This window comes from Delphinus delphis, chromosome 1 (assembly GCF_949987515.2).
Source record: "Delphinus delphis chromosome 1, mDelDel1.2, whole genome shotgun sequence".
In the NCBI taxonomy this organism is placed as follows: Eukaryota; Metazoa; Chordata; class Mammalia; order Artiodactyla; family Delphinidae; genus Delphinus; species Delphinus delphis.
Genome location: NC_082683.1, coordinates 1,795,705 through 1,823,674, shown reverse-complemented (window position 1 = coordinate 1,823,674; position 27,970 = coordinate 1,795,705). Strand labels below are relative to the sequence as shown.

The 27,970-nt window shown below is 58.2% G+C and overlaps 1 protein-coding gene across 1 annotated transcript in view; it reads right to left on the bottom strand.

Moving 5' to 3' along the window:
- PRDM16 (PR/SET domain 16) overlaps nt 1–27,970 on the bottom strand; it is a 320,741-nt gene that overhangs the window by 145,449 nt on the left and 147,322 nt on the right. The window contains exon 3 of the mRNA XM_060013200.1: nt 18,403–18,453. Within this exon, the coding sequence (XP_059869183.1) occupies nt 18,403–18,453 (51 nt within the window). The remainder of the gene's footprint in view (nt 1–18,402; nt 18,454–27,970) is intronic.

Sequence of the window (27,970 nt, the reverse complement as noted above, 5' to 3'; positions counted from 1 at the left end):
AGAAGCGGAGACAGGAGCTCTGGTCACCCAGGGGTCAGTGGGTCGGCCCTTCAGCCACTCTGCGGAGCCCATTCTCATTCTCAGAGCAGCTCTGGGTCAAAAGAGTGTGGACACTGGGATGTAAAATGGGGCAGCCACCGGGGATACAGTCTTGCGGTTCCCCCCCAAAGTTACCCAGTGTCACCACAGGATCCAGCAGGTCCAGTCCAGCTATTTACCTAAGAGAATGGAAATCAGGGGCTCAAACCCTGCACCCTGGGTCCTGGACCCTGGCACGACCACATTCACTGCAGCGCTAGTCACAGGCAACTCAGATGCCCATCCGTGGACGAACGGGTAAAGATGCGCTGGTCCATCCACGCAGCGGAACCTTTCTCAGCCACGAAAAGGAACGAGGGACCGACACAGGCTACAACACGGGTGAACCTCGGAAACACGATGCTGCGTGAAAACCTTCAGACGCGAGGGCCACGTCAGCGACTCCATTTATACGAAGGGTCCGGAACAGGCAAACCACAGACGGAGACAGAGGTGGGCTGGTGCCGGGGGAGTGGGGGTGGGGGACGGGGTCCCCTCGAAGCTAAAATGAGTGCCTGGAACCAGGTAGGGGTGGTGGCTACACCCTCACAAATGCACTAAGTGACACAGAATTGTTCACTTTAAAGGACGGATTTGTATGTTTTGTGAATTTCATTTCAATAGCAACGAAAAAGAGAGACGAGGAGATGGCAGCCCCCCGCCCCCCACTCTTTCACTTCTTTCCCAGGGGGCTGTCCAGCTCCCGGGGCAATGATGGATCTGCGTCTGCCAAGGTGAGCGCAGGAACCCAGGGCCGAGGGGATCCGTGCACTTGTCCTGCGGCGGATACGGTGGAGGGGTGTGCGGTGCTGGCGTCCTCTCTGGGCACCCAGCTGTGCCGGGCAAGCCCGCCCATTCCTTGCAAGTTTACGTCTCTTTAATAAAGATTAAGATGTCAGGGGGCCAGCCTTGCACAAAATCCACTTTTATTAACTTCTCATTACCAGCTGAAGGGTGAAGCCCATTTCTGAGCCTCTGAAGCAGCGAGAAGAAAATAGTTATTAAACGCGCGTTTAGGACGACCGGCGCTTACGGCCATTCTTGCTGACTCAGCGCGTGCGCTCACACCTCCCCGGCTAGACTCCAGTTGACGGGGACCTGGTGAAAAAGCGACCTCACGGCCTGACCTGGGCTGGAGCCACCGGGCTCGGGATGCAGAGGGAGGAGGCCGGAGCTTGGCTGGCCAAGCTGGGTGGGCTCACGTGAGGGGATCACAGAGATGAGGGGCCCGGGGCCCTGACTGGAAACAGGTCCTGGGGGGCTCAGTGGGCACTGAGTTCGTGGTGCGCTGCACTGGCTGGACCTCGAGTCCCTCCAGCTGGGGTCGCTCTCATCTCCCCATTAACCACCTGCCGTTGCCACCCTTGCCTCTCGGGACGAACCCCACCGTCCTCCTTCTCCAGGTGGCCCCTGGGCAAGGCTGTCACAGAGCCGCTGTCATTTCAGGGCCCCCAGACCAGGAAGCTAGTCCTGTTGACTTCACCCCGTCTCTCCAAGGCAACTCAGCACCCCTTTCCCAGGACCTCAGGGGGGTCCCCTGAACCACAGGTCCCTGGCATCCCAGCTCAGGGGACGATGCTGTCGTCCAGGCTGTTGATCACACTGTCCCTAGACCAGAGTCAGTTTGGCTCCATCTTCCTGTCACTCTCAGTGCCAGGGTTCGCCCCCACTCCCCTCCCCCTGCCCTCAGAGCTCCAGAGCCATCCAGCTCCCTCCCAGCCCATCCGGGTTCCCATTTCCCGGATGGCCGCCCAAGCCCCAGGCTCCCCTGTTCTCAGATGTCCTCTGGGACGGTCCTGGCGCATCTCAGGCATAAGGCGCACCAAGTGCCAAGCTAACATCCCCACGTCCACCTGCCCCACCCCTTGCCCAGGCTCCTCCTGCAAATGGCAGCCCCCAGCTACCCCGCAGGTGCCTTGGTCTCCTCGTGTCCATATACTGATGCTTCTCCCTCAAAAATACCCCGAATACATCACTTTTGTCATCTCCCTGGTCCCTCCCACGCCCAGCCATCCGCACCCTGGGATCCCTACAGCCCCCTCCCCTCGGAGCATGCCTTGATTCACCAGTGCCCGGGACGCCCAGCCAGGTCTGTGGTACTTCTGTTAGAACATCCGCAGCAGAACGAGACAGACGGGACAGGGCTCCACGGGCAGGGGCCTGACAACCACAGCTGCGGGCTCAGAGCCCAGCTCTAGCCCCGCGTGCAGCACGTCCTCGATAAACGTGTGCAGCGGGAACAGCTGAGGGGCCGTGGGGACGGGGGCCACGTGCTAGATGGCCACGTGGGAACTTTGGGCAAAGTCTCACCACCGTGTGCCCGGAAGCCTGGTCTGCAGAGCGGGCTTACCCGTCCTGTGGGTGAAGCTGTGTGCCGGGGACAGTGCCGGGGACAATGCCGGGGACAGTGCCGGGGACAATGCCAGGGACAGCGCCGGGGACAATGCCAGGGACAGTGCCGGTGCAGAGGAGGATCTGCCAGATGGGTCCCCTGAGCCAGTGACTGAACGGACGGATGCTGACTTGAGGTCCCCCCAGGCTCTGCCATCTGACCGCCGGTTGCTCTTCCAAAGGCTGTTGAAGACGTCTCCGCGTTTCTTACGTCAACTATTTAAGGAGCTGTTTCCCTCGATATCAGTCTTGCCCAGGCAGGCTCTCTGCGGAGCGAAGCAAGAGGTTTGCCAGGGAAACGGCTGATGCACCCGGGGGGACCTCGAGCCGTGTTTTCAGGGAGCCGTGGCAGGACACAAGGTGGGGACCCACTGCTGTTGGCGCTCTGGCTGGATTTTGGGGGGGTTCCATTGGCGGAAGCCAGGTGAGGCGGCGCCGGCCCTCAGGCCCAGGGGCAGAGGCCCCGTGGCCAGCAGCGGCCTTGCTCTAAGCCTGTAGCGGGACGGCGGGGCAGCTTTCCCGCCACCTGACAGGTGCCCCGCAGGAGAGCAGCGCTCCCTACATGTTTGGGATTGTCCCGGAATTCTGGGCTGGGCCTCATTTTCCCACACCTGCGGTAAGGCTGCAACAAAGCCTGGTGAGAGGGGAGACCGGGCCTCGGGGCAATGGGATCGTCACGCCGGTCAGGGTCAACCAACCACGTTCTCAGAATGGCCTTCCATCCCTGGGCCTTCGACGCAACTGAAACCCAGGCAGAAGCGGCTCCGGGGCCGGCGACACACCCGGGGGAGCACGGGGGACACACCTGGGGGCAGAGCGTGGCCAGGCTCCAAGGGGACAGTTGAGCGTGTGCTGACAGCACTGGAGCAGAGGCGGCGCCCAGAGGAGCCGCTGTGCGGGCAGGGCCCCTGGCCTGGGAGCATTCCCGCCGCAGACAGACCCTCCCGCCCGTGGGCAGGCAGGCTCCGCTGGGACAGGGGTCCGTTTTCAAGGAGCGCAGCCAGCTTCGAGCCCTTTCCACACCTGGCAGCAACTCGGAGGGTGTGGACAGACTCAGCTGCCGTGGACTGAGGACCGAGCGCGGCCTGCACTCTGTCTGTTGTTATTATTATTATTACTGCTGTCATCGTGATCGCTTCAGGGCTTCCCTGCAACGAGCACTCGTGAAGGCTGGGGGCTTGTCTCTGTGGGTGCTCTGCAAGCTCTCCTCTTCCTCATGACCCCTTGTCAGGGAGGCCATTTTGGGGACAGGGCAGCCGGGGGCAGCTGTGAGGGAGTAGAGGCTGGTGGGGGCAATGGGGAGGCCCCGACGCAGACTTCCGGGTCTGCGTCACCTCTATGGCCCCGTCAGGGCCTCGCAAGACAGGCTCCTTCTGGCTCCGCCTCGATGGGCTCCATCAGTCCACAAACGGGTGCTGAACCCCTACCCTGGGTTCCCAAGTGCTGACAGAGGGAGTCCTGGGTCTTCAGGGTCCAGGGACTGCCCCACCCCCGCCCCAGGTCGGCCATGCACACTGATGGTGCAAACAGACCCTTGTCTGTCAAGGAGGGGCACATCACACTACTAAGAGCACAGAGCCAGATGACCTGAGCTCAGACCCTGGCTCTAACCTCGCAGCTGTGTGACACTGCACAGGTTACTGACCCTCTCTGGGCCTCGTTTCCTCGTCTGCAGAACGGGTTCTAGCTGATCTCGAGTGCTGGTCCCACAGCCAGCCTTCTGCAGCAGGTGCCCGAGCTCACTTAGTTCTCTCTTTCCCGGAAGACAACCCGCACAGAGCCTTTGGTTCAGCTCTGGGCAGCACGGTGGGTGGCTTGGGAAGGAAAGGGGACAGAGGGGCGGACAGCACTGTCCCTTGTCATCCTGCCGCCTTGTGGCCCAGAACGGCAGCATGACACGCTCCCTTTGACCAAGAAGCCAAGCAGGCCGCGGCCCAGGCCCACCGTCAGCTGAGCAAACCCGCGCCACGGGGACACTTCTGAGTTGGGGCCAGGGGGGCAGTGAAGGCAACGCCAGCTCTCGCGGACTCTGCCTCGACCGCCAGGCCAGCCAGACCGGCACAGCTCCAGCCTCAGTGCGTCTGTCACCCGCAGAGGCGGGCAGGTCACCTGGGAATCTGGCTCCAGGACGGCCCCGGGCAGGTCCCCCCCAGCCCCGAGGGCCCGGCTGGGCGCAGAGTGTGGGTGGGCGGGCACTGTCCTGTGCCCCGTCCCCGCCCAGCAGGCACTCAATACCCGGCGCTCCGGGCCCTGTTTACCAGAGGGCGGGAGAGGGCCTTTCGCTGCTGTGTAAATAGTCTTTCCAAAGGCCTCTGCTTTCTCACCCGTCCGCTTTCCAAAGGCACATTATGAATTGGCGGCTTATCAGAAGGGCCGTCTGGCAGTTAAAAGATGTTTCCACGCATTGTGAAGCTGCATGGAAACCGAGTCATGTCAGCCCCGAGGACAAAGGAACTCGAGTGTTTGAGACGCAAAAATATTTTGACCCGACTACATCATTTTTCAAAGGAAGAAAGTAATTCGCAGCTCACAATTCACTTGCTATCTCACAGGAAGTCCTGTATTTCTTATTAACTCCCCAAGGCCTTCTTCTCTGGGTGAGAGGTCACCTCGGAGGGCCAGCATGTGAGGGGCATTTACGAGTTTTCTTTCCGTCGCTTCCTGTTGTTTTTTTCTTCCAGGGCTGCCTCCTGTTTGCGAGGGACTAGCCACCACGCTGCTCCGAGCCTTATCTCCAGGGTTCTCCCAGACCAGGCACTGGAGCTGGGCACAGAATGTCTGCCCTGAGTTGCCAGGTCGGAAACCAAGGCCCCGAGAGGTTAAGTGACTTGTCCCAGGTCACGCCCATGATGGTGGAGCCAGTACAGGAAGTCCTGTGGTCTGGTTCCCTTTGTGGACATCTTCTCCTGGCTCTTTGGTTCCCTCGTGGAACGATGGTTCAGACAGGCATCTGAACCATGCCTGTCTGAACCATCTGATAGTGCCATCTGATAGTGCCTGTCTGAACCATGCCTGTCTGAACCATCTGAACCATGCCTGTCTGATAGTGATGAACCTTGGTGGGACCTCAAGGTTCATCACTATCAACATCACCACCATCATCATCACCAACATCTCCATCACCACGGTCACCACCCTCACCATCATCGTCATCACCATCTCCTCGGTCTCACTCTGAGCCCTACACTTGTGCCACGTGCTACTTTAAGTGTGCTTTGCACACAGTAACTCATGTAATCGCTAAACACAACTTTGGAGCAGGAACTATGATCATCCCCATTTTACAGGAGAGGAAATTGAGGTCCTGAGAAGATAACGAAGTCCTCTGACAGTCTTTTGCCTTCCAAGAGGTTCTTGCCACCACCAAATCCCCCCGGGCCCCAGAAAGTGCTGTGGACAGCCCTTCGTGTGGGCTGCAACTCGGGCCAGGCTGAGCAAGGTCCCCACTGCCTCTGAAGCTGTGTCTGGGGGCCTGGCCCCCAGAAGCACAGGAATCGGGGCAGTTCAGGAAGCGCTCCCCGGGGCAGCACAGGGCACTCAATTGGGCTCCCAAGGCAAAGGCTGTACCCCGACCCCCGAGTGTAAGGATGCAGAAAGGGGGCCAGGAGACACAAAGCTCCCCTCCTACCACATCCTGGGGGCCCCCAAGGAGGCAAATGATTGTCGTGTTGGGAAACCATGGGCCCAGAGAGGGGTGAGGGCTTTGAGGAGTATTACAGTGACACTTTGGGGTCAAAAGGTGATTATGAAAGGAGAATCACGGGTGTTTAATAAGGAAGCTGGGGTGAGGGACACACGCGTAGCACCTGCTGTGCTAAGGGGAAGGAAGACAGGCCGCGGCAGCACAGTGGCCGGTGAACCCACCCAGGAGAGGCAGCGGGAGCTGGCCCAGGCGAGGACCTGCCCTTGGTGCCTGGCTCCGGAGACCCACGCTTTCCTATCAGACACCAGGGACGGCCCAGAGGGTGAGCGGCGGGCCGTCCTGCACGATGCCTCGCTGGGTCCCCCCGGGCTTTCAGTGGGAGCAAGTGTGCCGCCTACTGTCTGCGTGGCCTTCGGGGGGGATTTGCCTGTCTGAACCCCGGGAAGACGAGCAGCTGCCTCACAGGGTTGCCACGAGGGCCCCGCACTCTGCAGATGTGACCGGAGCTCGTCACCTCTGCCAGGTTCAGGGACGCTGCAGTAAGCACGCAGATGTGGCCTCTGTCTCCCCGGGTCCTGGCCCCAACGTGGCCTGACTTTGCTCACAGGAGACACAGTCGCTGTGCCTCGCCTGCTGAGACCTGGCATTAAGCCCTGTCCTGGGATCTGCCGGTCAGCGCCCACCCAGACCCTCCTCCTGGGTGAGCTTCACAAGAGACAGCCCTCCCCTGGGGCCGGTTCTACCTCTCAGGGGCTGCACGTGGGCGACACGGGACAAAGATGTCCACCGGCCCCCAGTGTGCCCACTGGTCCAGACCTTTCTGAGGGCTAATTTGAAGTTTTCCTCTACCTTGCCAGTTCCCTTTTATTGTACCTTTACATTTCTCGCCCAAAACAGAAATACAAAGGGAGGAAATCTATTCAAAATTCCTCCTCCTCATTTTATTTTTGTAGCTCTCCAGGGTGCCCATGCTTCAGATTCCCTTCCGATAATTATCTGCCCTTTCGGGGCCTTGGTAACCCAGAGCCTCAGGTTTGAGTGGCAAGAAGCAAGCGCTGGCCTGGCCGCGGCACACGGGACATCCTCGGTGACACTGAGACCCGCAAGCCTGGCCCGTCCCCTTGGCACCCAGCGCGAGTCTGGAGAAGCAGATTTTTATTATTCATTTTTGTCTTTGAATACCTCTCCTTACTCTCAGCTGATCTATGATGAACAGCACGTCAGACTCTTTTTATGCGATAATTTTCCATCCCCGGCAACACACACATTTCTGTGGCTAATACTCTGAATCTTGGCCATTGCTCAGGAATAACAGAGGCAAGGTTCCAACAGAAAATAATAAGTCTTGCTTTTTATGACTTAATTTATCAACACTATACTGGAGAAACATCTTGCTAACTGGGTAAGAAGAAACCGTTCGCCAGCACAGCCCCGGCTGATGGGAGTGGCGTCAGATGGAGATGATGCATCCCGTCAGCAAACGGAGAGCCAGTGCTGAAGGAGCGATCATTCAAAGAAGGAAAGATTAAGTGAGAAAATGATACCCTCACGCCAATCTGTTAGATTAGGAGTCCCGCTCCTTCTGGCGTGCATCAATTTGTTATCCTCACAATTCTCCCCTTTCTATACTAGAGAACACAAAGGAGAATTGCCCAGAAATATGACTGCTTAGAAGCGCCAACCTACAGGGATAGGGCCAAGGCCATGTGACAAGATGGGGGCATTTCTACCCAAAAGGCACAGAGCAGACAGCACAAGAAGCTCTTGGAAGCTTGCCCACCACTAGGAGGAGTGTCTGACCTGGGACATTGCAGCTGGGCATCACCAGGGGACCAGGGGCGCCGAGAACAAAGGCTGTGGCAAACCATCTGCGCAGGTGATGGGTCTCAGAACGTGAGCCGTGAGGGCAGAGACCTGGTGGAACTCGGCCTGGCGTCTGCAGCACCTGGGACAGCGTCCTGCACACAGTAGGTGCTTGGTAAGTATTTGTTGAAGGGGTGAGTGAGTGAGTGAATGAATGAAGGGGGTTTTGAGATGATGCAGAATGAGACAAAGCGCCAGGAATTCCCTAAACGAATCAGTCAGGGTGAGTGAGGTTATGCCCCAATAACAAACAGTCTCCAAAACTCAGAGGCCTGGCAAAAGCTGCCTTTCTGCTGCATGTCTGGCGAATTCACAGGGTGGCTCTGCTTAATCACCTCAGGATCTATCTTTCTGGCTACAGTTTCCGAGGGCACAGAGCGCTGGAAGGTATCATGCTAGCCACTGGCCACTGAGCTAGAAGTGACCTGCATCTCTCACAGCCATTGGCCTGACAGCTCATCCAACCGCAGGGCAGGCAGAAGGTCCATCCTACCTCGGTCCCAGAAGGCACAGTCAGACACGTGGCTGAAGAGCACTGAGGGAGCCCACACGAAGGCCCGGGGGGAACCCTGGACTACCAGGAGTTTACAGTCTAACTAATGGGAATGCTCCCTGCGTACTGACCATGGTCACCTCAGTGGTAAGTCCTTCGCCACTTACAGTGTTGCTATGGGACAGGAACTGTATAAGCACTTTATGCGACTTAACATATTTAATAACTAAAATACCCCATATAGATATTAATTTTAAAAAATCACCCATTATATCACCGCAAAGAATGACAGTATTTTTGTATATTACCTTCCAGCCTTTTCCTATTACGTATGTCCTTAAACGTGAGCATATATTTTATGAAAGATGTGTGTGTGTGTATAATATGCCACTTTCTGAAAATCCTTTTTTTAAAGAAGTAACAGCCCTCATTTTTTAGAGCAGTTTTGGGTTTATAGGAAAATGAGTGGAAAGTATAGAGAGTCCCATGTACCCCCCGCCGTCTCCCCCGCCAACAGCTTCCCCCGTTTATTATCATCTTGTATTTGTGTGGCCACTTGTTACAGTTGATGAGCCAATAGTGACACATCGTCTTTAAAGCCCCTGACTGACACTAGGGTTCACTCTTGGTGTTGTGTATTCACAGGTCTGGATAAATATATGATAACATGTACCCACCAGTACAGTATCTTACAGGGTAGTTTCTCTGCCCTAAAAATCCTCTGTGCTCCCACATTCACCACCACGCCCCAACCCCAGGCAACCACGATCTTTTTCCTGTCTCCATAGTTTTGCCTTTTCCAGAATTTCATAGAGTTGGAATCATAGAAAGTGTAGCCTTTTCAGACTGGCTTCTTTCACTTAATAATACATATTTAAAGTTCCTCCATGTCCTTCTGTGGCCTAAGGGCAATGATGATTATGTGCGTCACCTCCCCCTCCTCTCCTGCCGTCACCACCAGAACAACACTGACCATGTGCCGTGCTGGATAAGGAAGAAACTGGACCCAACCATCAGTTTGGAACCAAGCCCAGCCGAGCCCAGACTAGATCAGCCAACTTGCAGACAGGTGAAGGTCAATAAGTGTTGTTTTAAGTGTTAAGGGTTTGGGGTGGTTTGTTACACAGCGCCATTGTGTAATAGCTGACTGCTATTACACCAGCTTCAATTACTCCAGCCCAACCCCCTCTGGCTTTTCTCTGAGTTCAATCGTATTTATTGTTCAATCATATTTACCCCAATTCTTGAAGGGTCTGGAGGGCAACACACAGTACAACAGGAGACTTAGGAACACTTGCTCTGGAGTCTTGTGGCTGGCCCTGGAAAATCCCTGGCCTCCCCGCTGAATCGTGTGGCCTTAGGCAACTGATAAACTGTCTGTTCCTTAATTTTCTATGCAGTAAAGTGGGAATAATAGTGCCTGGGGGTGATGGGAGTAAATGAGCCGATGTGTATATAGAGCCTGGCAGGCTTTCTGTAATGACAACACTGACCACGACGGCGGTAAGAACAGCAGCAGCGCCCGGCTCCCAGGGCTTGTGTTCAGGAGGGACAGCCTCGTTGGGGGCAAGAGAGGCCCAATTCCACTTCCCCACAAGCCCACCCACCCGTCTGCTGTCCTTCCTCCCCAGCACCCACTCCCCCTGCCTCCCATGCATCAGTACAAGGCACCGTCAGCCTGGAGCGACATGAACCCAGAAGCTGCCTTGGGAGCTGGGGCAGAGGCTGGGGGCTCAGGGCCAGGCTCGGACAGGCCCCACGGGACCCTACCCCCACGCACCCATCTGTGCCTCACACACCTGTTGTACACACATGCAGGGAGCCACCTCCCATCTCAGAGAAGTCATGAGCAGAGGTGAGCTGAGAGGCGGGTGGACCTTCCGCGGCCCCGAGCCCGGGGCAGGTGCCTGTTGGGACAGCAGGCAGCTTCTCAGGCGGGCTGGGGAGGACACAGCCTTCCCCAAGAGGTTCCACCTGCCAGGCCGGCCTCGGAGACCCCCAGACGCCGGGAGGATGAGGCCCTCCCCGCTCTAGCTCAGGCCTGGGCCGAGAGAAGCAGTGGAAGGTTCTGTTCCCCACTCTCAGGACTGGGGGCCGCCCAGGGCCCTGCCTGGAGACCACGTGCCCATGGCCCCCCTAGACCTTCATGGGTGGCCATCAGAGGCATGAGGGGACCTCAGGAAGCTGGCTCTCTCCGGAGGCCTGGATGTCCCGCCTGCACCCTGAGAGAGAAGTGACACACAGCTCAAACTGACCGGCCGTGGGAGGGGCCCTGAGGGCCCACAGCACCCGCCCGCTGCCGCCTTTTACCCTGGAGAGGGATGGGCCACCTTGACACCGCGTGTGTGTAAAACCAGAAGTCAGCCTTACACTCAGAACGATAATAATCGCACTGATGACCCGACGGCAGGTTTTGTGGAGCAAAGGTGAGCCGTGTGGCCTTCCCTGTGCCGCAGGCGGAGGACGCGCCCACGAGCCAGCAATGCCTGCCGAGGAAGCTCGTGTCTACTTTCAAAGCGGAAGGCGCTGAGGAGGCCTCAAGCTGATATATTTTTCTCTCTTAATAGTGCGGCACAATTTAATTAACTCACCATTGCCCCCACCCGAAGGTGACAGAGTTTATTGACACCATCTGGCTCCTAGAAAGCCGGTAATGCAGACAGTAAATCCTCTTCCTCACCTGCTGCCGGCGGAGGCCGCCTCTCCCCGCCACCTTCCCCAGCGCCGTCCTGCGAGGGCCGCCTGGACACCCCAAGGTGCTGCTGTGGTTTCCAGGAGAGCGAGGCAGGCACGACGCCTGTAACCTCTGACCCGCTGCAGGTGGTGTAGGGCCCGGCCCGCTGGTCCCCTGGCCAGGGCCACCCAGGGCCACGTGGGCCCCCTTGTCCCACACCAGTAACAATAGCAGTAACAGTGGCCACAGGCCCCAAGGTCCATCCAGCTGGCCTGGCGGCCAGAGCTGTGCCCGATTTATCACTATCCTCCTGCTGCCCAGGCCGTGCAGGGTTCTGGATTATCATTTCCCCGTTCGCAGGGGAGGAAACAGAAATGCAGAAGTTCAAGTTCAGGGCCTAGAGCCACCCCATCCAGGGCAGAGCCAGGTTCAGAGCACCAGGGGTGGGCAGGGCGGAGGCGACGGACCCAGCATGGCCTCCCGACCCGGATCTCCAGTGAGAAGGAAAGGGTCCTTTGTCTACTTTCCGGGTAACGTACGTTTTCAAGTTCTGAATCTGTCCTTTGAAATCAGCGATGTTTTGTCTGCCCTCGCTTGAGGTTTGGGCAGAAAGTGTCAGCAGGGTGGGGGAAGGGCCTGACCACAGAGATGTCACCTGCTCCCCATGCGCCCTGCCAGGAGCTGCTGCTGGACCCCAAGGAGGGGGGGCCCCCTGGCCGGGCTCTGACCCCCCTCACACCCGCCTCCCTCCTGCAGGACCCCCACCCCAAGCTGCAGTCCAGAAGCCTTTCAGAAGGTTTCACGAGGGATGCTTCAGTATGAGAAAGAAAACCCAGCTCATTGCTTTCTCAGCAGCAAAAAATGAGGGAAAATTCACCTCTTATTTCTCCCACCCCCCAGGAGAGGTTCTCAGGGTTGGGTGGGTCCGTCTGAACAACGTGCCCCCTCTGCCTGCTCTGAGCCCCTGCCCCACCCCGTCCAGCTAAGACGAGGCCCTCCTCAGACACGCAGGTCTGCAGCAGGTAATAAATTACTGCGGAGGAAATTAATTACCTGCATCTCTCCCCAGCTTAATCTGATGGTTTAGGCTGACTTCAGGGGCCCTTAGGTTGGGCTGGGGGCGGCAAACTCAGCTCAGTTGCTGGGGGAACAAGATGCAAACCCAGGCTGGAGCTGCCTGCACTTGCCCTCGACGCCCTACTGCTGTTGGCCCATTAATCACCCTTATCTGCCTGGGAGGGGGCCACAGCGCCACGGCCCCCAGAGGGCAAGTTCAGGTGCTGCGAGGTGGCGAGAGGGCAGAGTCCACCCGGCACGGCTGATGTGGAGGCGGCCAGGGCTTCCAGGCCGCGGCCCCTCCCTCAGGCTGCATTTTCTGTCCGCACCCGAGCCACCAGGGTCACGCCTGAGGGCCTCTTCAGATAAGCGTCTACAGTTGTGAAAAAATGAGGCCTCTGGGAGGGGCAGGGGGAGGGGCAAGAGCTAGACGCGGGGCTGGTCCCCAGCGGCTGAGGGTCCCCAAGGCCACCAGCCCAGAGCTGCTGCGGGAAGGGGACCGGCGGAGGCGGGGCTTTCCGACTTTCTGCGTCTTGGCCCCATGACACTTCTCCACCCGGCAGCCTTTGATTCAGCAAAATCAAGGATGCAAACTTCTTAGGAGTACTTAGTTTCCATGGCAACCGAAGCTGACCTCAACATTATTGTTCTCAAGAGGGGACTGACTTTACTATATGTTCATTCACTGAATTAATGGACTCCTGGTTCTTTTATCAGCAACCCCGAACAAAGGAAAGGGAAGCATGTCTCCGCAGGGCTTTCAGCCACTGTCCAGCCTTTGTCCGGGGCTTACCGGAACGAAGCAAGTCTATCCAGCCCGAGATTATCAAAATCAACTTGGAGCTGTCTCCGTGGCAGCTAAGCACACTTTGATTTCATAAAGACATAACCGATCCCACATGCAAATTATTAATTGTGAACCCGGGCCTCTTAGGGCTTGGGACTCTGCTGTGAATTTTTTCAGGAATCAAGCGCGTTGTAGGTAAACTGCAATTGAATTATAGCACCTGGGTGGCTCCCGAGCGTTGCTGGCTGGGGGGTAAAGAGGAAAAGAAAAGGATTTCTAAAACTAACCTCGCCGGCACAGGCAAAGCATAACAGGGACAATCAACCTTGTTCTGGTCCCAGTGAGACCGGCCGACCGCGACGCGTGCTCACTGGCCCTAGTCCTGGGGTCTCGGGGCTGGAGCGTCTCCCCATCTCTCTCTTTTTTTTTTTTTTTTTTTGTGGTACGCGGGCCTCTCACTGTTGTGGCCTCTCCCGTTGTGGAGCACAGGCTCCGGACGCGCAGGCTCAGCGGCCATGGCTCACGGGCCCAGCCGCTCCGCGGCATGTGGGATCCTCCCGGAATGGGGCACGAACCCGTGTCCCCTGCATCGGCAGGCGGACTCTCAACCGCTGCACCATCAGGGAAGCCCTCCCCGTCTCTTGTTCCAGTCACAATCTTTCCTTCCCCACCAGCCTTCCTCACCCTCCAGCCGCCTGGAAAATACCTCTGCTTCCTCCAGGGGAAAAACAACGCAAAGGAAATAAACCACACGAAGCGACACTGATCGCAAATGCCTGGCTCGAAACCCCCAAGGCACAGCCTGGTCGCAGCCTCCCCGAGACCTGGGGTGTGTGATCTTCTCAACTAATTGCTGCACAAAAGACACTTAGCAGCTGCCTGTCCATCTCCACTCCCACCTTCCCGGGTTTCCTGGCTCCCGGTCATCCTTTATTAGCCTTCCGGTCCCTGGGGAAGGAGCCGGGAGTCCTGGGGCGCCCATTATCAGAGGCATTTCGCCCTGGCCAGGCTATATAAAACATGCACGTCTAACAGCCCAGTGGGACAGGCCGAGGTTCTCACATCCAAATAATCATTTCACGAATTATCATAATTATCAATCAATCACCCTATTTGGACAGTGCCAGGTTGGGCTATCGGATGACTTTTATGACCTGTAGCATTTTGTACGGAATAGCAGAGAGAGATTTATGGACCTATCATGGTCCCTCGCCAGCAGTAGGGCTTTATTAGCTCAGCTTATTTTTGACTCTCCTTCAAAGCCTCGGGCTCCCCGCCCCTGGCCCAGAGCGCTGGCTGGGGTGGCCACAATCTGGGATGCTTCCGAAGACGCACCTGTCCCAGTCTGGTCCCAGCCCCACTGATGCGAATTCTTGATTCATTTATTTATTTTGGAGGGGCGGAGGCCGCGTGGGCAGAGAAGTGGGGGGAGAAAAGAAAAAAGAAAAAGGTCACTTCCCTCTTCATTTTCTCCTGGTTGTACTGTATTAACATGTCCTTCCTTTTCAAGACGGTCAAAGAAAACAAGATAAAGCGAGACAATGGGACGGCTGTTGGGGGCCTGGTTCTTCCCCCTTTCATATCACCAGAGAGATTGAATCAAAATTCTTCCAGCTGATACCATCTCCCCGGGTGGACCACACTCTTGTTAACGGATAAAATCAAGCCCTCCAGAAAGTCAAAGAATAAATTTAAGCCTTTTGCCAAATGTCTATCCTATTGGATTTTGATAAGACGGCCATTGAGTCTTAATAATGTCTTCCATCCATTTTCAGCGGGCCCTTAACACCGCTCTTTATTCGTCCCCAAAGCCTCTTTGCCCGGCCTTTTTATTACGGGCTCTGGCGGGCTCTCCAGGGAGCCAGGCGACCTGAGTGATGGATGGACAACTCGCTAGATTATCTCCTGCAGATGTTTGCTCTCCAGGAGCCCCGGGCTTTCCCTCTAAGTAAACAGAGACTAAAGAGAGTCAGCAGCAGCAGCAGTCCCAGAGGTCCCAGCCAGAGGCTAGAAAAGGCGACCAGCCCGACCTGCAGCCAAAGTGACTTCTGGGGGGAAGTGCGTGTGCAGCCCAAGTGCACACCTGGGCTAGTGAGGGGCGGCCAGGGCACCAGCACGGAGCATGAAAGCTCTGGGCTGCACTGTGCAGTGGAGATGGGGCTCCGGCAGGAGGATGCAGGAATGCAGAGATGGGGGAAGGGGTGGGGGGGTGAGGTGGGGAGGGTGGGAGGGTGGAGGAGGGGGTGGGAGGGATGAAGACGGATGCGTGGCACTGCACGGGGACCCAGGGGAGACTGGGGGACAGAGGGACGTAGGAGGCCAGAGGGAGGTGGGAGACCACCAGGGGTGGGGATGGAGGGGACCGGAAGGAGGGGCACAGGAGAGTTGGGGGGAGGGGGATGGAGGGTTCTCAGGGGCGGGGCCAAGCCCGGTGCAGGCTCACAGGCTGCGGTCGCTGTCACTCCAACGCGAGCCCGGCCCTGAGCCATAGACCCTGGGTTCGAATCCCGCCTCCACTGCAGAAGTAGGGTCCGCTAGCCTCGCTGGGCCTGGATTCTGTCCCCCGTAAACTGTTTTTTTTTTTTTTTTTTTTTTTTTTTTTTGCGATACACGGGCCTCTCACTGCTGTGGCCTCTCCCGTTGTGGAGCACAGACTCCGGAGGCGCAGGCTCAGCGGCCATGGCTCACGGGCCCAGCCGCTCCACGGCATGTGGGATCTTCCCGGACCGGGGCACGAACCCGTGTCCCCTGCCTCGGCAGGCGGACTCTCAACCGCTGCGCCACCAGGGAAGCCCCCCTGTAAACTCTTGACAGGTGGATTCCACAGACAATTCATCAACCTGGCTCTTTAATACTGAGAATTTATAACCACCGCTTCCTACAAAACATCACTGTTTCTGCATCTCTTGTGTCAAGCCACTGATTGAATTAATTAGCCTTAGTTACATTTCAGCAACGCACGCCAATAAAGAGCAGGAAGTGTGATTCAGTTAATCCTAAAGATGGAATAAGTGATGCTCAGAGGTGTCAGCTGACCAACCCAAGGCTGCACAGCCTCCAGCGCGGCCCCAGTGTCTCTTACGGCCCCCAGACGTGTGTGTCTTTGGAGGGGGAGAGCCCCGTTCAGCCAGACGTGAAAATCCTAAACCACAGGACTGGTAAATGGGGTCTACGTCCCATGACCAAGGAATTCGCTAAATCAGTCCTTACAAAGCGCACTGAGACGCGTGCGGTCCTCTTACGTAATAAGCATATATGTGTCTCCACAGCTGTAAGTGACACCTGCTGGCAACCTGCACCTTCTATTGGGAAGAAGGTCAAGGGAACGCTGTGATGACAGAACTCCGGCCCCGCAGCGGGACCCCAGCTGCCTTTGCACCCGAGTCTCTCTCAGCCCCTCCCTCCCTCCCTCCCTGGGAAGTGACCAGATGGCTCCAGACACCAGGCTTAGTTTTCGATCATCTACCAATGTGACCTGGGTCCCTGGTCAGACGGCACCTGCACCCACCCCGTGAGTAGCTCTTGGAAGGACGTCTGGATCACGGTAGCCAAGGCCTGACGGCCCTGCCATTTGTAAAAGGCAAGGCCAATCGGGAGATGGCCCTGCCTCAGGGAACGGAGGATGTGCCAGTTCAAAGGCATCCTTTCCTCCTCACGACCTTAACATTAGACCCGACCTTTCGACCTTCCGCTTTGAACCTTGACCCCAGGCCGTCCCACCTCTAACCTCCGGCCTGGTGGGTGTCAGCCCGTCAGCCGCTTCTCTGTGGAAAAGACGACTGTTCCACGTTCTCTCTAGAAGTTAAGAGACGCGCTGACTGCAGTCCCTGCTCGTGGGAAGTGGAAATACCACAATTCTCTGACATGTGGGAACGCTGCTTCAGCTGCTCTCGCCACCTTATCCTTTAAGAAAATACGAGTTCATTCCCAGAGGCAGGAAGGGGGAAGGGTTGCTGATGCGCTTCAAGGAAGAGAGGCCTCAGGCCCCCGGGCAGCGGGACAGGGAGAGGACACCTTGTCCCAGCTCTGCTCAGACAAAAGGGTCCCCCCGGGGCCAGACACAGACCACGGCTATGGAGACAAACTGAGGCCAGAAGGTCACCGCTGCCAGAGGTCACCCCTTCCCGAGGTCACCACAGGGTCAGACAACGTCCCCCATTGCACAGTTTTCTCCAAAATCAACGTCTCCGGGGTTGACCCTGGTGAGAAGGGCAGGCCCCCATCCCTCACAGATCGGCCCCCCAGACGGCGGCTCCCCCGAGGCCTCGGCTCTAACCAGCCAGCCAGACACAGGGAGAAAGTTACAAAGTTTGGCAGAACCAGCAAATTGCTTTCTTTTCACTTCCAGACCCAAAAAGGAATTTTCATGATGACGGGAATGCACGCTCAAGCGGTGGCGTTGGACCCTCCCAGAAGAGGTGACAGCACCCCGTGAGCACAGCTCCGTGATTCTGACATTAAGAAAACAGCCCTTGATAGGAGCTGGGTAGCCCCTGGCTGACTCATCGCCCCAGCCGCCCATGCTGTGCTTCCTGACGTGGTCGGGGTACCAGGAGGAGTTGGACTCTCTGCTTTGTCTGGGTGGTGCTTTGAAGCCAAGACGCCAGGAGAGAGAAGGCTACAGTAATCCTACTGGAAAACTCAAATACCGCATCAGCTACTGTGTGTGTGTGTTGGTGTGTGTTGGTGTGTGTGCATTTGGGTGTATGTGTGTGCACGTGTGTCTCTGTGTGTAATGCATGTGCGTGTGTATGGATGGCCCGAATTCTATGGACGTTGAACTCCACCCGACGAACGGCGTCTGGGTTTTGGGGGTGATTTCTGCATCCCATCCCTCTGCCGTCTGTCTAACATGCAGCCCGCACAGGCAGGAACGTGCCTGCCTGTGGACGTCTGCTTTCCTCTGGGGGCGTGTATTTTTCTGGGCCCAGTTCACTCTCTGAACCTTTTGGAACTAAGGTTTGTCAACCGGCTGTTACCCATCACCAGGGGACGATGCGCACGTTGGCGCTTTCCTTCGCTTGGTGGTTTGCTTATCCAACGCCGTGCCCGAGCCCTCTTTGGAGGCTGAGGACTGCAAGCGGCTTTGCTGAATCTGCAGCCGATTGTGTGTTTTTTCTCTCTCTATTCTTTTCACCTGAGTATCCAGTGGAGCTAGTTAAATAAACACAACCCGCATTTATTTAATTTCCACACGTCAGCCTGGCCTGAAGCATTCCCACAGGTTCGGGGCTTGCCTCGGTTCTCCGGAACTAGGATGGTTCCGTGAAGTGAGCCCCTACTGCTACCCAGTGAGAACAAGCGTCCGTCCTAATCCCTCGGGAATCAGCGTTCTGCACACACGCCGGACCGCAGATAACCTCGTACTCGGGTGGACACTGGGCGGGAGGGGAGAAGGCGCAGACCAGCTCTCCTACCTTTTGAATGCAGCCCTCCTGGGACGACACCTCTGCGTCCGTCAGCATTTGCTGCAAAACAATTTGGAAAGGGGTTGTTAGTTTCCAACAAAACGCGGTCCTCAAGCTACGGTGGGTTATACATCGCGCGAGCAGAGCGAGCGTGCTCTGAAATAACATGGGTAAGGCGGGTGGCTTCTTCAAGATAGGCAGGAGAACCGGGATCCTCTATTCCAACCGTTTGTTGCACAGCGATTTGTTGGGGTGGAGCTGCCCTGTGGAGTTCAGCCTGGTCCCGTAGCGACTGGGTACAGACCCACACGGAGGGTCCTTACTGCCCGCCGCACGTATGAATAGGAACGGTCCAACGGGGGCACCGAGATGCCTGAAATGTGTAACAGGCTCCCTCCTTGTTTCCTGGGGTGAGCTCCTGCCCCAGCAGTGGGCGGTGGCAGCACCAGGAAGCCCTCCCCCCGCCCATGGGACACAGGCTTGGGACAGAGAGGAGAGAAAAGTGCCCGTCGTTCTGGGTCTTTCTTCCACTGGACAGCTTTGGCTCGGAACTCTCCTTGGCTCGGCCCTGAAGAGCATTTTGCCTGGCTGGCATCTCCTCCTAACCACCAAGTTCCACTCCAGAGGGGTGGCATTTCAGCGACGGGTCCCAGAGCGCTTTCTAAGCTAAGCAAACCGACAAATTAGCTGTATCATTGGGATTTTCCCTTCTGGATCGCAAGCACCCTGCACAGACACGTACAGAAATTTGTAATGTCATTTCCATAAGAATAGAAAGCAAGATGGAAACTAATATTCGGAAAATAATAAGAGAAATGGGGTCAAAGCCAGGGGTTTATTTCCCCTCCCCTTAAAATGACACTATTGCCTTTTCAAATGACAAGCGTGGAAGAGAGTGCCCGCTGGTGCCCACGCAGGCCAGGTCAGGGGATCGAGATGCTGCGTTCCAAAATGCTGGCGGATTTGCCCAGGCTCAGCTGTAATAACAATAAGTCATATTTTTAAATGTTGAGAATTCTAACCAATTGGGGATTTTATGTTTCTTTTAATAGATTCTGAAATTGTGGTTTGGAATGCAACTAGGAGTGAAAACAGAGAATGAGACAGAAGAGAAGGACACGGAGACACCGGAGAGGTCTCCTCAGGAGAGCCAGCTAGACACCAGGTCACTAGTTGCTCTGTCCCCGCTGGCCCGGGCTGGACAGGCCCGGGGGAGACCTGGGGGCTGAGCTCTGCCAGCAGACGGGCTTGTGTAGCTTCCCTCTGGTCTGTCTGCTTTTCACTCCCAAAGCCTGAGCCTAGAGGGCTGGCTGGAGGCTCGGTCGACGCCGGGACAGGAGGAGAGAGAGGCTGACTGCTTGGATCCCAGGAAAGCCTTGGTGTCCAGGAAGGGACCGCGCTCCCCAGGGAGGGAGATGGCCCACCCTCCGGCCGCAGGCTGCCCGGGCTGCGCCTGGACCGGAGGCCTTTGCCAGCATCACGCAGAACTGGGGTCTGAGCGCTGGCCCCGAGTCCTGTGGTCACTAACAGGCCCCTTATGAAGGGGCGGCTTGAACCAGAGGGGGAAAAAGATGTGTATTAATTTTTCTAAGCCGCGCAGCCTCCAGGGCCTGGGACAAAACCACGGGAGGGGCGCACCCGTCCGAATGACTCCCCGTCCTGGGTCCCGTCCCCTCATGGAGGACAAAGGAGGCCCCTACCCAACGCCCGCCGTCGAGGAACTGGAGCCTCACGACCCAGCGCTGCCACTTCTCATCACCCTGCTGCTGCGACTCTTCCCAGAGAAGGGGCCTCAGGGACCCTCCCGAGTGTCACGAAGCCCGGCAAGGGTGCTGACCGCCAGGCGACGGTCCTGAGGAAGGTGACAAGCTGGCCTTCTCAGCCGGGCCCAGCTCATCACGCGCCCATGCGGGCCGTGCGCTTGGTTACGGGCCAGGCTCGCCGTTGGTTTGGGGGCACCTGGAGAAGCCACCCTTGGGAGGCCTGTCCCTGCCCGTGGCCTGCAGGCCTGTGCTGACGGCAAAGCTCTGGTTAGGGGAGAGGCAGACGTTCAAACCGCACCTTCGCTGAAGGTCAAGACGCCAGCACAACACGCCAAGCACAGCCCAGCACCGGGCGGGGCCGGGCGGGACCAGGCAGACGAAGGTCTCCCCAGTGCCCCTCGGAGCCTGGCCCTCGGCTCCCCCTGGACAGGCCTGGGGTGTGGGCAGCTGAGCTGCAGGAGCACAGGTGAGCAGAACGGAGCCCCACCTAACCCAGTGATGCAGAGAGAGCTGGGGCCCTGGAGCCCAGCCTGGCCGACACCCCATCCGGAGGAAGCCTAGCCCTCTGCCAGCGACTCCGAAGAAAGAAGAATCCTCCTGACGGGGAGTGGGTTCCGGCAGCTTCTCCACGCCCGCCCTGAGGTACCGGCCCTCCTTGGTAGGTGTGCCCGCCATAACCTCTGCTCTTTGCCCACTGCCGACCTCGGGCGCAAACCCACCCCATGCGCCCCTCCTGGAGCCTCTGCTCCGGCCTTCTCCCCGCCAAGGCCGCCGCTTTGCTGAAAAACCTCTTTATTTTGCTCGTTGGGCCCTCGGCACACGCGCCGCTGGCCGGCCGGCTGCTGGCAGCGGCGGTCTCTGCTCTCAAGCCCGTCTCCGCACCGGCAGAAGTATTAGGTGTGTTTTGATTCGGCAGTTTAGCCAGAAAAGTGAGGTTTGACCTGGAGCATTTGCTTCTCTCGTGGGTCTCGGTGCCAGGATTGAGCTAAGTGGGGTTGCTCAAAGCATCTTTTTTGACTCTTAAAATAAATAGCCTCTGTTCTGCAAAAAGCCAGCCCAGAGGAGACACACACACAGACGTCCGTACGCTCACAGCTCCGGAGTTCTGGCGCGTCCCCCGAGGGGGCCAGGCTCTCTGCTTGGTGTCACAAACGGATCCCAGAAGGCTCTCTCCCTTCAAAACAGTCTGTTATTAAAGGATCTGAAAACATACCTACAGGAGGAAACCCAGACAGAGCCCCGACCTCGCGGCTTCCAAAACCAGAGAGAAGCGAATGAATTCCCCACCCCCTGCCCAAGTCTGGCCTGTGGTCCAAGGGGTCACCAAAGGTTCTCATTTACCGACCTCTTCCTTTTGGCCTTGGAGCCCAGGCCTCTCTCTAACCTGCTCCTTTCTGTCCACTGCTGCAGTCGCCTTTTCCACCCAAAGAGGTAGGTGTGTCTGCGTCTAGAAGTGGCTACAAGCTGATTCCAAGGCCCCTCCGCTCGAAGAAGCCTCCGTGGGCCGGGCCAGGGCCGTCTGCGCAGGTCACTGCTCAGGGCTGTCCCAGAAGACAGGGCTGGGGTTAGGGTTTGATAGAGGACCCCCTCCCGTGCCGACCTGGCTCTGAGCCTCAGTCTGCTGCCCTCCGGGAAACTGGGGGACACAGCCTGAGCAGGCAGGTCGAGACGGAGGCTGGGCCGCCTCCCCAGCCCCGTGGTCAGCTGCTTTGGACTCTGCATCACCTGCCCTCTGAGGAGGGTTTCAGGCCCAACGAGGCAGCGCCCGCAAATGCCCGCAAAGGCCCCCAACGCGCGCCCGCTCAGAGCTCATCGGATGCCCCTGTTGCGAGCTCATCTGAGCTCCTGCAAAGAACGCCCAAGGCCTCACGTGTGCATCCTCCCTTCCTAGGAAGACAGGCTTTTTAAGGAACAATTCTCATGCTAAGTTTTCTGACCAAATCAAAGTCCTACCATGACAGCCACTTTCCCTGGTAGAAATGCCGCAGTGACCGGTGATGGGCACAGTAGCAGCGTGGTGACAGGAGGACAGCGGGGGCGGCGGGTGCTGTCCGGGCCCCCAAAGGCGGATCCCCCGTCCTTCTCACGGCTGCCGCATCTGGGTGAGCGCTATCGTTATACCGGCTTTACAGGTAGGAGCTGGAGGCTCGGGAGCTGCAGCGACAGGGCAAAGATCAAAGAGCTGCTGGGTGCTGGAGGCTGCGTCCAAGCCCCGGCCTCCTGATTCTGGAGGAACGGGGGGCGGGGGGGCACTGGGTGGTGTGTCTGGTGGAAAGGAGCCACGCGCCGCCGACCCGTCCGACAGGGACTCACACCTGAACCCCGGCCAGACCATCCCCCCGCCAGGCCGGCCGTGTGGCCTGGGTGGGGTCCTGCTGGCAGCGCCCCCAGGAGCCGTCAGGGCGGTTAGGCACAGGCCAGCCCGCTCTGGCTCCCGAGCAAAGGCTCCAACGGTGTTGACACAAACTCTTGAGCTCTCAACTGGGAGTGGGTCACATTTATTTATTTTTTGCATTAAAAAAAAAAAAAACAACTCAGCTTAGCCGTGTTTGAGCTTCAGAAATGATTTTTTTGAAAGGCGCCTTGGACACTGTTTTTCACTTTTATGCCTAAACAGATACTTCTCAGTTCTTTCAAGTGAGATCTTACCCAATGAATGGAGACTCTCTCTTTACTCCTAAGAAAAATATTTACACAGTCAAGTATGGCACGAGAAAGGACCCAGGCTCCTTCGAGGGCCTGGCCGGAGCGCATCTAGGTCTCCGCATGCTGTTTACATTCCCAGCCCGGCATCTCCGCCCTCCCCTCCCCAAAGGCATTTCCCAAGCCTCCCGCTTGGAACCCTGAAGTCGGGGTACTGGGAGCGGCCCCTCCCCGGGGTGGGACAGGAGAAACCAGCCCTGCTTGAGTGACAGCCAAGTCCCACCTTCCCTACTTTTCCTGTTGGCCAACAAAAAACCTGGGCCCCCCGCGAGGGCTTTATCTAGACTCACCCCAGTTCTCCCAGATCCCCCCAGACCTCCACCCCGGAGCGGGGGCCTCTACGTCTCTTAGCCTCTGTGCAGTGCTTCGGGGCCTTATTAGCATAAGCTAACGAGGGGCGGACGGCTTCTCCTGGCCTATGCTTCCCTGCATGGCCCCAGCGCTCTGGGCATGGCTTGCCCACTGTCAGATGTGCTGAGAACACTCTGTTTGCTGGCAGCCCCTGGCCGTGGGCACGCGCCCCTCTGCTGGACACCCTGCCCTGCCCGGGGCTGTCGGGTGCCCATACCTCCCCTCCTGCAGGACAGACGACTGAATGAGTGAACGAATCACTCCCTCTGAGTCCCCCAGGTTTATGGTCCAGTCTGGCCTAGGTCCCCTTCACAGCCTCCTTCCAGAAGCACCCACTGGGCGCCTTTGGTCTGCCCTGCCCCATGGAAGGTGCCTTGGAGACATTTAAAGAAATATTGAAACCGCGTTGATTCCAGTGTCAGCTATTTTGGGGAAGAGGCAACGGCTGAAGCCCACCCGCTTCTCCAACAATACCAACGCGAACAGGGAGCCCCCTCGGAAGTTAGGGGTAGAGGTCGGCAGATAAGCTGGCCCAGAGGGCGGAAGGGACCGCCAGGTTCAGAGAGGCCCCGAGGGCCCCGCTGCCTTGGGCATCCTCAGGTGTCAGGCGGGGTTTCAATTTGCCTCTGAGGGTGAGTATGGATGCTGGTGCTGGCCAGGCAGATGGCTGGGGGCCAGGGGCGGGGGGAGCAGGGGAGGAAGGAGAGTCTGCAGGATACGGACAGGGACGGGTGGCCTCGTGTAAGCCCTGGATGCTAAGTGGTGGCAGTCCTCGGGTCTTCCCTGCTCACCCGCCTGTTGACACGCCACGGTGGGCTCCAGGGGTGGGGGGAGGCCCAGAGCTCAGGCCGCAGGGCCCCGGTTCCCCACCATCAGCTGGGGGACCTGTCAGAGGCCGCCCGAAGGGACACAGCGAGATAGCAAGGAACAGAGGGCCGGCCGGGCCGGGCGCCGGGTGGGCTCACGTTAGGCATTAGAACTGAGAACAAGCCTCTGAGGGAGAGCTGCCGTCACCCTCTTCACAGATGAGAAAGGGGATCAGAGAGGTAGAGTAACCTTCCCACATGTGCACAGCTGGCGAGGGTGGACACAGGCGTCCACCCGCAGGGATGGAGAGTACGGGGCCCGTGGGGCAGGGGCACCGAAACAGGGCAGGGCTGTGCAGCCCCTTTGCCAAGGAAAGACTGAAGGCAGCCCAGGTGTGGACCTGCCTGGTCTCTGACCCCTGATCACCCAGGCATCTGACAGAGCAGGGTTCCCGCTGCAACCATCTTGCCAATAAAGAATCCAAAGAAATAAGGGCAGCGCCACCAGCCCCAGGCTCCCCAGCTTCCTTCCAACCCACCGGCCACCTTGTAACAGCCCAGTACCTGAGCCGAACTCACCACGAACACTCCCCCAGCAGACGGCAAGTCCCTGGTCTTTCACTCGGAATCACAGGCCCCTCAGAGCCGTCTGGATGGGGGTCCCACCTGTCACTCCCGCCAGCTCCTGGCCTGGGCAGCAGCCCACCCAGGCCCCCAGGGCAGTGACACATGGCCCCCTTGGCCTGCCACCACTGTGACCTTGCCTTGTCCCCTGTGTCTGATGCCATGGGGACATGGGCGCACTTGGGGCAGGGCTCGGGCTGACCACCTTCCCTGGGGGCGGCAGTTGTTCTGGGGGGGTCGTTTGCAAGGACCCCTGCTCCCCCAGGACTGCCCCCCAGAGCTATCCCTTTCAAGAGAGAAGAGAGTGCAGGTCACGCCCAGCTCAGGCCACCCAACCTCTGGCCGAGCCGTTCCAACAAGGCTCTGAATTCTCCCCCAGACCAAGTACAGGTTCCTCACACATTGGGCAGCTCGGGCCTCAGAGCCCGACCCCACAGACACCGCTCAGCCCTTGCTGTCACCATTTTGTGAATGGGGTGGCCTGGGTCCAACCCTGACCTGGCCTAGGAGCCCCTGCCCTCTTGTCCTGGCTCCAGCAGGAGCTCGTTCCCAGAGCTCCTACCTGGGGGCTCGGGTCCAGCTGGGCTCTGGACACAGAGAACAGTCTGGGGGGACGGGTCATGAGGGGGTTCAGGTCGGGGCGCCGACTAGGCAGGCGCTGGCAGGAGGAGGCCGCTGGGTCCACGCTTGTGTCAGCCGCCGTGGCACGGGCTCTGCCAGGCAGCGAGCTGAGGCCTGCGCCCAGTTCGGCCTCCGCGGGCCCTCGTCCTGAGGAGGTGCGTGTTCCGTGTCCCACCTGGCCTCAGGGGACAGCTGCTTCCTCCTGCTTCCGGGAGATTGATGTCCCCAGAGGAAGTGCACGTAAATCCTAAGAGCTGGGTGACGTGTGGCACATCCAATCAATGGCTCGTGACAGCCATAACTTTCAGCCTTCGGGAACCACTGGTGCGTCCAGGGGCCTCGCGATAGCCGGCTCCAGGAGCTGGAAACGCACCCCTGGAAACCAGGAGAAGCAAACAGCTGTTTGTTCCTGGATCTGGTGCCAGAGCTTCCTCCTGAGGGTCTGGGTTCAAGAGGAGAAAGCCAAGAGCTGGAAGGAGCGTGTGGACTCGGGAGGCCTCAGACCCTGCGAGAGTCCCAGCTTTTCTAGAACGTTCTTTCACATTCCAAAAGCCCAGTGTCCCTGTGCGGCCAACCCTTCTGCGGCCCCAGAACGTTGGTCATCCATCGCGAGTGTCAGGCGCGTGCAGGACCGGCTTCCCGCGGCTTCCCTGCTGTGCTCAATCCCGTTCGCTTAAACCAACACCGGGCTCTGCCCATCGCAAACCAGAGGTGGCTCTGCCCACTCACGTCTGAAAATACGTCCTTCTGGGACCACTGCGGGCCATGCAGACTGGCTTCCGGACATTCTGATAGCTGTGCTCCAGCCTCGCCCGGACACCTGGATGGCAGCCCGTCTGGAGAAGCCGCCTCCGGGGCCCTGCAGCCCGGGGGACTTTGCACCTTGGCGTCTCCCAAGGGGGAAAATAAATCACAGGTCAATTATCGGTGCTACACGCACATTTGTCTTTTATTCTCAACCCTTTTTAGTTATAGAAATAACCTGCGTATTGACAGAATCATATTAATGCACTTCAACTTGACCCCGCTTATCGATAACCTGTTTGTTAGATGATCCTTAATCATAAGTGAAGAAAAAGGGGTCATGGATCTCCAGCGACGGCTGCTCGACAGACGCAAGTCTGAAAGTCCCGAGACCCGAGGCCGGGATGCGGGTGGGGCTGGGCTGATGCTGAAATGTGACAGCCCTCTCCCACCCCGCCCCGCCTACCGTGAATCCCCTGGGATTTGGGCTCTTCTTGGGCTGTGAATTCCCACCCCTCCTACTGGGGCATGGGGTCGCCTTTAATAACTTGAAGGTGGGCGGGTCAGAGGTGATCACCCCCCATTTCAGCACAGAGTTGAATTTCAACTCCCGTAACAATGTCAGGCAGTGCTTTCCAGGGACGGAGAAGTGACACAATGTGAAAAGGCAGCCACCAGTCGTCCCTGTGCCCATGGGGGCAGTGACCTGGGGACAGAAGGCCTTTCCCCATCAAATTCTGGCCTTGTCTAATCCTCACCCTTTAATTATTCCACGTATTCACTCTGCAAATATTTGAGGACCCTCTCACTTTGGGGATCGCAGACTTCCAAGCTAGAAGTACATTGTTTCGAATCCCGCTTATAATATTGTAGCAATGACAGTAATAACGGCCCCACTGTCAGCCCTGTGGAAGGCACAATAGTCTCTAATAATCCCCATTTGCCAGCTAAGCTCAGAGAGGTTGAGCTCCTCACCCGGCGTCACACAGCTGGGAAGAGGCCGAGCTGGGATTCCAACCAGGCCGCGCTCGAGCCGTTAGGTTGTGCAGCCTCCACAGATCTGGCTCCATCTGGGGAGCGGGTCGGGGGTGGGCGGTGGGGAGGAGGGAGGGAAGGATGAGAAAGGGAGCTGGGCTTTCTCTCCCACAAAGGATGTTTCCAATCTGGGGGGAGGAGCCAGCCCTGCCGAGCCCGAGTGCCTGGGCTTTGGTCACAGCTGCCGCGCTAACTCAAGACCACCGTGCATGGGGTCGGTAGGAGGTGGGGAGCCGCCCAGCAAGAGCTCACACTTTCCTAATGGGGCCCAATTACAGCAACAGCTGTGTGGAGGAATTCCGCACTGATCCGCTGTGGAAAATGGGCAGCCTTTGGAATCTTAGAGCATCCTTGCAACTGCCGTGCAGCCAGGAGCCCCCAGGGCCCGGGTCTGCTCTCTGGGGGGCAGGTTGAACCAGCAGAGCTGGGGCAGGCCACCCACTCCTATTCCGCCGCGAATTTCCAGGCAAAGCCCATGCCGTCCCCTGCCCCGCTTCTGCATTTCCAGCTCAGGGTCAGGCACGTTGGGGATGAGGGAACTTGGGAGGACTGCCCAGACTTGGGCGGGCCCGTGGCTCAGGCCGCCTGCCCTGGGCACGCCTGTCGGGGCTTCCCGGCCAACATGGGGCGTCCGCCGGACCCTCCTTCCTCAGGGGCCTTGGCAGGGTGGGAGGGGGCACGGGGCAGCACAGAGAGCCCCGGCCCAGAGCCGGCTCTCCCGCCCTCCATGCCCGTGTGCCCCGCTAACCAGCCTTGATTTGCTCACCTGAGAAAAGGGGGCACACGCGTCGGAGGCTGGCGCTGTCCACGGCACCCCCTCCTGGGGCGGGGGGAAGGGGAGTAGCCTCCAGTAAGGTGCTCAGAGACCACAGTGGGGAGGGGGAAGGCTACCTTGGCCTCTGGCAGCGTCGGCGGGGCAAATCCAGCCTG